The sequence below is a fragment of the Leucoraja erinacea genome, chromosome 10 (assembly GCF_028641065.1).
Source record: "Leucoraja erinacea ecotype New England chromosome 10, Leri_hhj_1, whole genome shotgun sequence".
NCBI lineage: Eukaryota > Metazoa > Chordata > Chondrichthyes > Rajiformes > Rajidae > Leucoraja > Leucoraja erinaceus.
In genome coordinates, this window is record NC_073386.1 from 56,955,439 (window position 1) to 56,970,590 (window position 15,152).

Here is a 15,152-nt window from a genome sequence, read left to right on the forward strand (position 1 = left end):
ACAGGACCTGCGAAACTTGTAAAGGCGCTTAGTCTGACACACCGTAACCTTTACTAAAGCCTTTATTAAAGCAAATGGTACACACGTCCCAGCACTGGCTGCATCCAGCCTACAGGCATACCAGGACCAAAATGGGAGGAAGAAAGGGGAGGATATCATAGTTATACTGATATGATGGGGCGTGTTAATGGTGATGAGGTAGCTACATTATAGGTTGCATGCATAAACCATCTACAGTGTCTAAATTGGTTTGTACAATTTTATTGTACAACCTCCATTTTGTGTAATTTTGCATCAGTGAAACCAGTAAAGTTAAACGCGTGTGTGTGTGTCCTGGAGAAAAGGCTGAGTATGCATTACAATGTGACTTTTTTTCCTTAACTTGCCTTTTTTTGTTTAGACCAGCAAAGACCTGTTATTTGCCTTCTCGAGAGATTTCCTCAGTGGTGAAGGAGACATTTCCCGGCATCTTGGTTTCCTGGGGTTGACAGTCAGTCATTGTCAGACACCACTTCATGAATTTAAATTTGAAGTCACCAATCTTGCTGTCGATCTTCGATGTGGTGTTCGTTTGGTGTAAGTATTTTTGGTCAGTCTGTGGAATTATGATGTTTCTGAGATTAATTTTTAAATTGGCTGTTTAATCAAAACAATTAAGTTGCAATAATGTAAGTATAATAAATTAATGGTAATTGGTACAAACATTATAAATGCAGTGATACTTTTAGGTTGTGGCTTTTGGACCAAACAATGTCTTCTGAACATGACGCCAGATTAAACTAATCTCCTTGTGCCCACAAGATCTATATCCCTGTACTCCCTCCGTATTCACCTGTCTATGTCTCTTAAATACCACTAATGCATCCTCTTTCACCGTCATCTTCGGGAACACATTCCAGATACCTCCCACCTTGTGTAGAAATATTTGGCCCACATCTTCTTTAAACTGCCACCTCATCTTAAGCTAAGCTCTCAATGTCCACCCAAATATAGTGCCTGAGTCACTGCCCCGGTGTTCTGATTGTCATATATTTTTTAATGTAGAGGTACTATTGTTTGCTTGCTCATTTCATAGAGCATTGAAGAGTTAATTGCGTGGCATGATCTTAGTTGGATTAAGAAACATACAGATGGATGATCAGAAGTTTTGATGTGGGTGGAGGCTAAAACAGTGAATATTGAATACATTTTAAATAATAATAATCATTTCAAAATAAACATTGGGTTATTGCAGACAAGAATATATTCAATCAGCACCAGGGGAAATATAGTAACTGGTACATTGACCAAAAATTGTTATCAAGTGTCTTTTGAAGTGATGAGTTAAGAAAATCTTAGATTATGAAATAAAATTTTTACATTAGAACTACTGAGTGAAGTTCACGGAGAAGAATTTCTAATTGACGTGCACTTTTCAAATGAATGTTTTGTTTGGTGACCTGTTACAGGCGAGCAATGGAGCTTCTTACTGAAAACTGGCACCTGTCAAAGCAGCTAAGGGTCCCAGCAATCAGTCGGCTGCAGAAACTGCATAATGTAGCTGTTGCATTGAATGTCCTAAAAACTCGAGTTGATCTGAAAGATGAACGGGGTAAAACCTTTTTTATTAAATTCAGTCGAAAGATTAAAACATTTTTAAAATAGCTTTTTAATATAATTGCTTCTATTTGTACACCAGGTAATGATATAGATTCTAGAGATATAGTGGATGGAAATCGGGAAAAGACGTTAGCACTGTTATGGCGAATCATCTTTGCCTTTCAGGTACAGTATGGACTGGTAATCTAATTGAACTGAAAATAGTTAATTAACCTTCTACAATTTTTCTGATCATTAAAGGAAGTGTGTGGGTAGGTTTGAAATTAGATATTCAAGCATATATTGAGAAATGGGCTATTTTTTAGTTAGCAGTAATTTGAAGTTACTCTCAAAATTAATGGTAATATCTGGGTCTGCACCTTTGTACATGAAGATATATGTGCGAAGAAATGAATGGAGCATACAAATGAGATCCCAAATCCTCTTTGTTTTCTCTTGCTGCACCTCGTTATTAGAACCAAGTAAGACATGGATAGAAAAATACCCAGTCCAGTATCACTGATGATATGACTAACAAGCTAAAAGATAGACCAGTTTAAGTGTTGTGCATAGAGTGCCAACATTTTAGTTTTGACTGCTGTTTTGATCTAATTAGGTGGAGATTTTGATAAATGAAGATCAATTGCGAGAAGAAATTGAATTTCTGAAAAAAGCTTTGGACACATCACGTAAACTGGCTGCTCTGCCCCACCCAAAGAAAGATCAAGACATCAGCTGCATGCCTGAAAAATATAGCCCACGGATCACTTTGTTGATGAATTGGATAAATGCTGTAGGCGCATATTATGGTGTGAAAGTATGTAAAGTTGTTAAAAATGATCTAATTCTGCTTTCTGTCTTTAAAGCGGGTTGTCTTGTGTTGCATTGACTCTTTACGCTGATTCAGAATTTTGGATGGCTTTTCAGGTCGCCTGGTTGTATGCAGAAACATATTTTCCAATTCATTCACAGATGGAAATTTTATTTTTAGTCTGTGCAAATGCAGAGCTGCAAAGTAGTACAGATTTTCTGTATTTTGTACAGAAATGCGATCAGACTGCGGATGTACGGATTTGCTTTGTAAAATACGGATTTAAAAAAAAATCAGCCCAACTTCCTGTTTCATCTTGCTGCTTTAATGCATGGATATAAAAAGTCACTAGACTAAGTGGGTCCCATTGGGTCCCAGCTTCACACGGGAGGGCTGTTCCCCCAACGCAATATTCCACCTCTCCACCAATTCCTATATATACACACACGCACTCACACATACACTCACTCACTTACACATACACTCACATACACACGCACACATACACTCACACAGACACACACGCACTCATACACAAGCACACTCACACGCTGACTCGCACACCATATATATGACAGTAAACTTTCTTGAATCTACTAACAATGCCTCTCCACTGGGGATTCCGCAGTCAGCGGCACTTCCGCAATCAGCGTGACTTCTGCACTTACCTGAAATTACGCAAGCAGCGCTACCTCTGCACTCACCGGAAATTACGCAATCAGTACAACGTGTCCATTAAGCGGAAGTCACAAAATGAGCTGGACTTTTGGACCAAGCACAGTCGGACCTAATAAAGCATTTATTCCTTCCAAACACATTCGGACCTAATAAAGCATTTATTCCTTCCAAACATAGTCGGACCTAATAAAGCATTTATTCCTTCCAAACACAGTTGGACCTAATAAAGCATCGCAGTTTCAAGCACAGGTCAGGGCTGCAGGCCAAACAACTCATGGCATTGTCATTGAGGGCTAACAAATCATTGATTGCAAGTACATTGCAGACTCACAGTTCAGTTGATTCACAGCTTAGAATTACAGTCGTGGCCTCTCCCTTGCAATCTTGCAGAGTGACTGACTCGTGTCCAACCATCCAGGGTTTTATAGTCCAGTCTAAACGCCCATTACTTTTTTATTTTTCATTGATGGGAAAAACCCTCAGGGCTGGCTCAGCGGAAGAGGACTGAGCAAGATGGCCAAAATTCACAGCGATACATGGTAGCGTTTCTATAATCAATATACAGCGCAGACAGGAAGTGGTCTAGATGAGACTTTTAATTATATAGATACTAAAACTTAAAAAATAATAGCAGATTAAATCTATTAGTATTTTAAATTTCAAGATCTGGATAATTTTTGTAAGCTTTGATCTGCCTGTTCTGCTCCAGGTTTAAACAGTGCTGTCAGTTTAACCCGTGGGAATTTTAAATGCTACGGATTCTAAAAATAGTGCTCCCAGCTGGAGCACTTTTGCCGTTACACATAGCGCCATAGGCTTTACACATAGCGCTATGGCCACAGCTCTATGGGTCACAGACTATTTGGAGAGAGAGAGGGAGAAGGAGGGGGGAGTGGGAGGGAGGGAGGGAGAAAAAAAGGAAGGAGAGAGGAAGGGGGAGAAAGAGAGGAAGGAGGGAGGGAGACTTCCAAAATGGCTTCTATGTCATCATCTGGTGCTAAAAGCAGAAGCAGCTGTTCAAACAGCAGTATACAAAGAGATGGTAATGAATGCACTGTCAAGTAAGGTGCGCAAAAGCATGTCAATTGGTAGCAAAGTTATGCATTCTTGTACTCTGACGTGGGTATGATCGCACATAAAAAACATTTATTCAGCAAAATGGCACCGCGTAAAAATACTGATTTCCTCAGCAAAATACTGATTTTCAGGTACTAGAATACTGAAAAGCTCTGACAAAACTTGGTAGCTCTGCAAATGTGATCCATGAGAAACATAGCGTTATGACTGATTTTATTTTCGGATAATGTTGAACTGTAATGAACGTAGTTTCTTAAATCAAATTTCTAAGATTCACGTAAGAATTAATGCTTTGGAATATTGTTACCTGATACAGTTGAAATTTAATCTTGTCTAGATTGAGGTTTCTAAAATTCCTATAAATATGCATGTAAACACCTTGAATTAAAAAGAATCTCATAACGAAATCAGTGATTTAAAAATTGGTTCAATGTATAGCTTGAGATGCGATGTGGCAAATTTTCAAATTATTTTATTAGCCTCACCATCATAAGTAGTATTTACTTTATTTAAAGTTTTATTTGATTCACGATCAGCTTTATCGAATTACCAAATGTGAAATGTAAAAGATTACCTTTTTTGCCTACCATGTAAAATATTAATTTTACCAGTTTTATATTGAATGAAGGGAAAAAAACACAAGACCACTGAATTTGACGAAGGGAAACTGGCAGTGCTAAAAATGTACAGATCCACAATGCATGTACAGGATAATACCATAAATCTACTTTTCCAGTGTCAATAAACTATAAATAGTGTTCCCACTGATGATTTAATGACATGGCAGAACTCTTGTTTCTGCTGCTATAATATAAGGATAAGTAACACCATGATAATACCTTGCAATTGAATGTAATGCCAAGAACATATATATGAGGCTCAAATGAAAAATAATTGATGGTCATTGGATGGTGTAAAGGATTGATAACTGGAGTACAAGGATTTAAGATGGCAATAATGCCTGAGCAACAAAAGGCAAATACACTTATTATTTATGTAGTGATTAGCATTCTGCATACTTTATATCTAACGTGGTAGGTAGATTCAAAAGTTGCATTAAAAATTTACTGATCCAAGAACAATACATGTAGATGTACAGGGTAGTGTCATAAATCTAAAAATAATTCTGCTATCGACAATGTGATTTGAATAAGATTATTCTGGTATGTGGTCAACTCGTACATTGGCAAATGGCTATTCTAAAGAGTCTTATCTGAGGAATACAAGAATAACTTGATTTCTAAAATTAAATTTGTATGCGGTTCATGTCTAATGCAGTTATTTTTTTTCTTGTTTCAGGCTGAGAATTTCACTGTCCCGTTTTCTGATGGCAGAATTTTTTGTTACCTGATACATCATTACCATCCTAGGCTTTTGGCTGTGGACAGAATCTGTCAGCGAACCACTCAGACAGTAGAATATGCAGAGCGTGGCACAGTGGCAATTGATACATCAACTAGTGAATCTGAAAATTCCATTGATGACATACTTGCAAACAGTAAGTATTATTAAAATCATGTCTACTTCAATTATATTTTCCCTTGAACCTTAATGTCCAGAAATATGTATTTCAATGATGTTCACTACTCTCCAATCGACAGGAACAATTCCAGAATCTATAGAACTTCATAAATGATAAACACCACATTCAGTATCTCTGAAATTACCTCTTTTAAAACTCCACTGCCATGAACAATTTATGCTGAAACACCGTGTCCAAAAACACAATTTAAAAATTTGCAGTTGGTATTATTTTTTTTTAAGGAGAAAGGGGGAGAATAATGGTAGTGATCAGATATAATAAACAATGAGAAGGACATTTATGAACATAAAATGGACAGAAACTAGGCTTGTGCAACATAACAAAGGTACACTTTAATATGAATAATAGATATAAAGTAGTTTACTATGAATAATAGGTCCTTCATGATTTGAAAGGTGTGTTCACCTTAGGTAGAGAAACATAAAGATTTCAGAATGTAAACACATTTCTCCCTGAAGACTAGTAAGGCCTTTTTATATTTTAAACAAACATTAAACTGCTCTTACATTTATTTCTAGAATGATTGATGTGGAAATGTTGTGAAGTCATGCGAACCGTATCCTTGGTTTGAGCACACTTGTAGTTCTGCACAATGTTCTCGTGCTCGTGAAATTTTGCTAAACTGAATAAAATACAAGTAAATACTAATGGTCACATTGCTTCAGTCGTTTGCTGCCATAGTTTTGCTGTTCAAATGATACAGACTTGTACATTGTCTTTATTTAGCATTACCTTCAGCCAACATCTATGAAGAACTCTTAAATAATGAAAAGAAGAATTTTAATTTAGTGACTACTGCTGTTGCAGACCTTGGAGGCATCCCAGCTATGATACGGCACGTGGATATGTCAAACACCATCCCAGAAGAGAAGGTACAAGTTTCAGATCTCCAAGTGAATGCATTAAGATTTTCATAGCTTACTAATTCTGAGCAATGCAATGTTACATCATATCTGGAAGTTTATTAGGTAGATCTTGTTACTGTTTTAAATGTTTTAATTCCATTTAATTTTTAGCCCACGACTGTTTGCTGCTTGAATTAAATGATTCAATGTGACAGAATGGCAATCTATCATTGCTACATAAACTATTTCTCTGAAGTACATTTTAATTTTTACAGGTTGTTATCACTTATGTCTCATTTCTTTGCGCTCGACTTCTCGACCTACGAAAAGAAGCAAGGGCTGCCAGAATTGTACAGGCTGCTTGGAGGAAATATAAGCTAAACTGTGAGCTTCAGCTTTTGAAGGTAGTTTAGTTATCCAATGCTATTCTTCTGCCCAAATTACCCATTCTTAAGATTCTGGGTAAATCTAACAGTTATTGCAATGTGTGGTGCTTTTGGCTGGTAAAAAATGGATATTTACACAACGACGTGTAAGATCAAATTATTCTACAAAAACGTAAGACATAAGTACCCTGATGAGATATACCTGCATCCTGATGAAATGTGGCAACAGTATTCTCAGTAGTCCAGAGATAAATTCAGAACATCAAAAGTACACAAAAAATTGAAATATTTTGGTGGCAAGACCTTTTATTTTCAATAATGTTTATGGAAGCCTGGATGATGTGCGATGTATTAAACTAACATGTTTAAGCCATTATCCTCACAAACATGTTTCAATATTATTCTCTGTTAAGTTATCAACATATGCTTTGTATTGTAAATAATGCCAGAAATAATTTTAGAATTTGAAACTGAGAGGCAGTTTCCCTTTTTAAATTCAACAATTGTATTGTATTTTAGGAGAAAGAGAAAGCTGCGTGCCTTAATCAGACAGCAGTGCGTAAGTTTTTGCATCGGCAACAGGTCAAGAAAAGAAACAATGCTGCTATTATTATACAAGCTACCTGGCGTAGACATGTGGTGAGACAGAAGACTGAAGCACTGGTGATGCTCAAGATTCAGGCAGTTCAGAATGAAGCAGCAACACTTCTTCAGGTTAGATCATTTGCCTTAAAGTAATTTATGAATAGACATCAATTACTAACACACTGACTCCCAAAACTATCTCGACTACACTTCTTCCCACCCTGCTTCCTGCAAAGACTCAATTCCTCTGTCTGCGCCCAAGATGATGTGTTCCATACTAGAACATCTGAGATGTCCTCACTTTTTAGAAAACGGGGTTTCCCCTCTCCCATCATAGATGACGCCCTCACTTGTGTCTCCTTGGTCCCCCGCAGCTCTGCCATTACCCCCCTCCCCCTAGTCATGACAGGGACAGAGTCCCCCCTAGTCCTGACTTTCCACCCCATCAGCTGTCGCATACAACTCATAATGCTCCGAATTTTCCACCTCTTTCCACCTTCTGCAGACACCGTTCTCTCCGCAACTCCCTGGTTAATTCATCCCAAACCACCCACTCCTCAGGCACCTTCCCCTGCAACTGCAGAAGATGCAGCATGTGTCGTAATGCCTCGTCCCTCGACTGTCCAGGGACCCCGACTGTCCTTTAAGGTTAGGCAGAGGTTCACTTGCACCTCCTCCAAACTCATCTACCGTATACGTTGTGAACTCTTATACATCGATGAGACCAAACGCAGACTGGGCGATCGTTTCACAGAACACCTTCGATCAGCCCGCGTGAACCAACCTGACCTCCCGGTTGCTGGAAACTTTAATTCTCCTTCCCATTCCTACAGAGACCTTTCTGTCCTAGGTCTCCTCCATTGTCAGAGTGAGGCTAAAAGCAAATTGGAGGAACGGCATCTCATATTTCACTTGGGCAGCTTATAACCCAGTGGTATGAATATTGATTTCTCCCACTTCGGGTATCCCCGGCATTCCCTCTCTCTCTCTATCCCTCCCCCACCCAAGCCGCACTAGGTTCTCACTTTCACCTTACAAACAGCTAATAATGGCCTGTTTCCTTTATCATCGTTACTTTTTACATATCTTTCATTCATCATTCTTTATCTCTCCGCATCACTGTCTATCTTTAATTTTCCTTTTCCCTAACTAGTTTGAAGGGTCTCGACTCAAAACGTCACCCATTCCTTCTCTCCAGAGAGGCTGCCTGTCCCGCTAAGTTACTCCTGTTTTTTGTGTATCTCCACGACTAGCTTAGTACTTTCTCTAGTTTAGAAAATAACTGAGTTATTCGCTTTCTCCAGCTTGCTTAATTTTCTAACCATATTGTTGTGGCATCTTTATTTTCATCAGCTTCAATCTTGATGATAACCTGATCATCTATAACAAATTAAAACTCTGATCTTGTGCTCTTCCGGCTTGCGGGGTTTTTCTATTTGCACAAAAACGGTATGCGATAGTGCTACGATGTTTCGCCAGCTCACTCGCCGTTCTCCTGTGCTGCGAGTGCAACATGTTTCGTTCCGATACGTGATATAATGTAACGGGTAGCGAGGTTTAAAATTCTTACAAACCACGCGTGCGCAGATCGATCTCTCCTGCTAGTCATCACCATGTGGTTGGACTCTTTGCCTGTCACTCCGGGGAACGGTCCGCCCCTTCCTGTGCCATCGCGTTTTTACTGGAGCTGGCAGAGGTCTCGAAACTGACACAATTTTTACACCCTCTACACCCCCCCTGCCCCCACAACCCCCCCACAATTCTCCCCCTTCCCTCATACCCCACCCCCCATAAGCCCCCTCCTGCCCACACCCCCGCTTCCCCCCGCCTACACACCCCACAACGTCCCCACACACACCCCCCCCTGCCCCAAAACCACCCTCCCCCCCCCACACAACCCCCCCCTGCCCTCACACCACTCCCTCCCCGCTCCGACATTCCCCTGCCCTAACAGCCCCCGCCCCGACAATCTGCGCCACACACACATACCCGCCACCCCACAATCTTCCCGTCCACGTACCTTTCCTCCCATCCACACACCTCCCCCCACAACCCCCTTGTTCTCGGTGACCTATCTTACCTCATGATTAACTAACGAAGAGGGATAAGGAACTGCGGGTGCCTGAATCTCGAGGAAAAACATAAACTACTGTGCCTTATCTCTTTCTACCAGCCATCCCCACTCTGAATCTGAAGAAAGGTCCCAGTCTGGCACTTTGAGTGTCCATTTCCCTCTGCAGATACTGTCTCTCACACCGAGTTATTCTAGTTTGTATTGTAATCACTAGAGCCAGGATGTTCAGGCACTAAAAAACTCTGAAGTAGGCAGGCAAAAAGGCATAATAAAATTACCAAAAAAGGCATGAAAGGCATTTATTGACACAAAAGGCATTATTTCCATCACCAAAATATGGTTAAAATTGGTAGTATAAAGGTATACTACATTAAATGACCAAAGTTGCCTGGTTGCATATAATTACCAGCATTTTTTTCAAATTATCTAGTGTTAAACTATGCCGTCTGTCATATAGAATATGCTTCAGTTGTGAAAAACTTCTTTCTACCTCAGCTGAGGTCACTGGTGTATTCCCGAAACAAACTACAAACTCTATATTCATGTCGACATTCCAGAAGTGGCGGTGCTGCCATGCAGCTGCGGCTCACCTGCAGTCCGTCTGTCTTTTCCATTTTCTTTTGTTTTCTTTTGTCTTGTTGGATGTATGTTTTAGTTTATTTTTAGTTGTGTATGTGTGGGGGGGTGGGGGAAACTTGTTTTAGTCTCTTCCTTCGGGGGGGATGCAACCTTTTCTTTGTCGTATCCCCGTCTCCGTCTGCGATGAGGCCTAATCACGTAACTGGCGGCCTCCAACTGGGACCGACCTCAAGGCTCCGGAGGCAGAGCCAGGACTCGCCATCTTGAAGCTGGTCGACTTCGGAGACTCGGGTGCTTCGGCCGCGGACCCAGTGGACGACAACATCTCTGGAGCTCGCGCAACAACAGCTTCATCCGCTGGACTGGAGGTCTTCCCCGGGCCGCGGAGTTTGAACTGGCCCTTTCGCGGAGCTCGGACTCTGCCGCGGGACTTACCATCATCCGGCGGGAGGCCTAACATCGAAAGCCTGGATCGCCTCAATGCAGAAGGAGAACAAGGAAGGAAGAGATAAGGACTTTACGACTTTTGCCTTCCATCATATTGAGGAGGAGCCTGGTAGTCTCACTGCAGTGGACGTTAAACTGTGTTCATTGTGTGTTCTGTTATTTTATTTTCTGTCATGACTTCAAGGTTTGCAATTTCGTTCAAACTAAAAGTTTGAATGACAATAAAGGAAACTTTATACTTATACTTGATATCGTGTGCATTACAACTACCTTTGAGAACTTTAGCTATGTTTTGTATTTCTTTAAGATCTTAGTTCGCTAAAATCACTCACATTTTCCTTTACGAATATCGTCAGTTACTTTATTGAAAGCCTGCAAGTTATTCACAAATGATTCGTCACGTTTATCAAAGGAATTGATAGCTTATGGGAAGTTGGCAAAATTGGAAGCAATAAACATAAGATCGCAGTGGAGGGACTTTTTCAGCATGATTTCACTGACGATCCTGACTGCAGCAGATTCTTGTTCTTCAAAACAGTTGACGATTTATTTTATCTTTTCAAAATGTGCAGCATTGTAGAGTACAGCAGAGAGCTATGTACCCCACCTAGTCAAAACGGGGGTGGGGAGGTAGCGGAATGTTGGGTGCCATTTCCTTGAACAACTGCATACGTGACGGTGCTTTGAGGAAGATTTTCTTGGCATTGGAAACTAGGCGATCAACATTTGGAAACAAGCCACGTATGTACTTGGCAAATCTATGAAATCCTTGAGCTAAGCATGTCAAATGCAACATTTTGGGGAATAAAGCATTTTTTCATGTACGGAGCTGCATCAGTCACAAACTGAAGAACATTCTCATGTTTTACACCTTCAGATCAAAGTACAGTAAGTGAAGATGTAAACAACTGAGCAATAGTTGAGCTGTTTGACTTCTCCAATACTTCCGCTGTCAACAAATACCCCTTTGATGATTGACCTGCCTCCAGTGTACCGATGATAACATTGGCAACATATCTCCCCACAGCATCGGTTGTCTTGTCTATTGAGTTCCATATTTTGTTGCAAGCAACATCTCTAATTTTCTGCAGAATAACGTTGAAGTTGCTGTCAACATTTTTTCCGTAATGATGACTCGCTTGGTATATGTTCCTCTCTGTATTTCTCTAAAAAAATCTCAGAGAGATTTGTTTTCCAATTCCCACAGTGGAATTCCAGCATCAATTTGCATAATCAGCCTTGCACAGATTACTCAAACTCAGATTTGTGACTGGTGCCAGCAGTAAATGTAGTGAGGAAACAAGCTTGGGTATCTCGCTTGGGTAGTCCACACCCCAGCAGTATCAACATTGACTTCTCTAATTTTAGATAGCCCTTGTCTTCGCCCTCCTCCCCCTTCCCAGCTTTACAGATCGGAAGCTTTTACCGACCACCTGACAAGAAAACGGAGCCTCTTTTAGATCTTGGATCAAACATCTCCAAAATTAACGCCTCGTCACACTCTCCACTTATCATCCTGGGAGGTGATTTCAATGTCCCAGGTGTAGATTGGTCTGACGGCGTACAAAGCGAACCAAAAGGGGCTCTCCAGGAAGCCCTAGCTGACCTTACTCTGGAAAATCACCTGTCCCAAAAAGTCACTTTCCCTACCAGCGTGATGAGACAAGTGGCACCGAAAATACTTTAGATTTATTGTTCACTTCGCATCCAGATTTAATTTCTGAAGTTTCATCGTGTACTGGAATTAGCGATCATTATATTATCCAAGCAAAATTGCACACAAAGCTTAAAGTTCCTTCAAAACCACCACGTAAAATTTTCTTCTGTAGAAAAGTGAACAGTGAAGAATTTAAAGACTTAGCAAAAAAACAGGGAAAAGATTTCTTCAACCTGCAACCAGATAAAAGATCCGTAACAGACAACTGCGTGTGGCTGAGAAACTCTTTAAATAATATTGTTACAAATCATGTTCCTCAAAAACTCATTAAGGGCCGTATGCATCCTCCTTGGTTTTCGGCAAAACTGAAACGTCTCTGCAGTAAGAAAGAGAAGTTTTATATCCGTGCCAAAAAAGGGGTGCAATACTGGACTGGGACAATTTTACTAGAGTGCGAAAGCAAGTCGATCGTGCAATTAGGAGTGCTCATAGACAACATGTTTCTTCTAGTCTTGGGGGAGAGCGACCCAAGACGGAATCCAGACGGACAGACAGCATTGGTGTCCAGATGCGTAAAGTGAACAACTGATCACTCACGACCAGGCGAAAGCAGAAGCTCTTGCAAACCAATTTCAACACGTTTTCACCCGGGAAGATATGGAGCCTTCATCATTTCCAGTCCTATCTCCCAGCCCATATGCTGATATGCCTGCGATTAAAATTGAGGTTGAAGGTGTCAAGAATTTATTGCTCAACATCAATACCACAAAAGCAATTGGACCAGACCAGATACAGAATCAAGCCCTCAAGATTGGTGCCGAAGTACTGGCTCCAGTTTTGCAGTTCATTTTCCAACAATCGGGTGATATTCCGCTGGATTGGAGGAAGGCTAACATCACTCCTCTCTTTAAGAAGGGTTCAACGACCAACCCAGCGAATTATCGTCCTGTTTCATTAACAAGTACTTGCTGCAAACTGCTGGTGCATTTAATTGCTAGTAATCTGATGCGACACGTGAGCAAACATAACATTCTTGCTGACAGCCAACATGCATTTAGGAGGCATAGATCAATCAAAGGTATTTTATTAGTCACATTCACATACACCGAGGTGTAGTGAAGTGAAATGCTTTTTGCCATTTTGCAGCACACAAAAAAAGAATACAGACATAACACCAATGAGAGTCTTAAACACAAAGAACATCCCCTCACAATGGCTCCCACCATGAGGGAAGGCACAAAGTCCAGTCCCCAACCCCAGTTCACCCATAGTCGGGCCTATTGAGGCCTCCACAGTTGCCTCTACGGAGGCCCGATGTTCCTGGCCGTTCTCGCCGCGTGGTGGTGCTCTGGCGTCGGGAGAGTCCTCGCAGCAGCATGGGAACCCTGGAACGGCTGCCTCCGTACTGGAGGCCGCGCCGGATAGAACTCCACAACTGACGATCTTGTCGCGAGATCCCAGGCTCCCGGTGTAAAGTTCGAGCCGCTGGCCGCTCCACAGACCCGCAGCTCCACGATGTTGTTCCAGGCGGTCTCAGCTCACGATAGCGCTCCAGCGCTGTGCCGAAGCCGAGGTTCTGGACGGTCCGCGACAGGAAACGCCACTCCAGGCCCGCTGGTAGGCCGCGAGGACGGGTCGAAGCTGCAGCCCGGAGAAAAGCTGCCTCTCCCGACCAGGTAGGGGCCCTGAAAGGCAGTTTCCCCCTTCCCCCACCCCCCACACAAAAAAGTCTAGACCTCCAAACAAAACACTTTAACTAACTAAGATCATGTGAGTCTCAGCTTATCCTGACGGAAAATTACCTGGGTAAGCACCTTGATGGTAACGTTATCACGGATTTAGTAGTGCTAGACTTTTTTAAACCATTTGATGTCATCCCACACCAGAGACTGCTTCGGAAGCTTGACTTCTATGGTATTCGTTCCAACATGAAACTATGGATTTCCAGTGTCCTGACAAAATGTCTTCAGCGCGTGTGTGTGAACGGAAAGAGTTCCAATTGGCGTCCAGTGTTGAGTGGTACACCTCAGGGCACAATACTTGGCCCACATCTGTTTTTGCTTTACATAAATTACACCCATGAAAAAGTCGCAAGTACGACCAGACTATTCGCTGATGATTGTTTGCGGTACCGTCCAATTAAGTCAGCTGATGATAAAGATGCTCTCCAAAAGGATCTCGATACAATGGTTGAGTGGTCACAACAATGGGGCATGCAGTTCAACCCTTCCAAATGTGAAACCATGCATGTCACCAGAAAGAGGAATCTAGGCGAAGCATCTTACAATAAATTTGGTGCCATCCTTGTAGAATCCAAACAAACCAAGTATCTTGGCATCAAATTACAGAATGATCTGCGTTGGAACGGTCAAACTCGTCGTGCAAAGGTGAAAGCAACAGGTGTCCTAAATTTTCTGAGGCGCAACTTTCATCATTATTCAACTTCTGTCAAGGAGAAGCTATACTTCACCCTCGTTGGACCTCATTTGGACTGCACAATTGCAGCATGGGACCCATACACAAATAAAAACATTTCTTCCATCGAACGTGTACACAGACAAGCAGCTTGATTTGTTACTAACACCTATGAGAGAGAAGCGAGTGTTACCAAACATCTGAATTCACTGGGGTGGAACCCTCTCTAAGACAGACGTGAAGCTCACTGTTTGACCTGTTTTTACAAAATGTTAATGGTCAGCTCGACATAGATTACAAAACCTACACCAAACCTAAACCAATTAGGAGCAGACGAGGGCATTCAATCCAGTTTGAGATTCCAGGTACCAAGACAGATGGGTACAGCAATTCGTTGTTCCCCCGCACAATTAAAGCATGGAATAATCTTCACCCTACCATAGTTACCCAACCAGATGCAACTAAATTTAAGGTCGC

At 41.4% G+C, this 15,152-nt stretch overlaps 1 protein-coding gene across 1 annotated transcript in view; it reads left to right on the forward strand.

Moving 5' to 3' along the window:
• The window catches only part of aspm (assembly factor for spindle microtubules), a 68,667-nt gene that overhangs the window by 16,818 nt on the left and 36,697 nt on the right, over window positions 1-15,152 (forward strand). Inside the window, 8 exon segments of the mRNA XM_055642415.1 lie at window positions 401-576; window positions 1,449-1,591; window positions 1,679-1,764; window positions 2,195-2,395; window positions 5,444-5,642; window positions 6,414-6,559; window positions 6,808-6,936; window positions 7,438-7,632. Coding sequence (XP_055498390.1) covers window positions 401-576; window positions 1,449-1,591; window positions 1,679-1,764; window positions 2,195-2,395; window positions 5,444-5,642; window positions 6,414-6,559; window positions 6,808-6,936; window positions 7,438-7,632 — 1,275 coding nt within the window.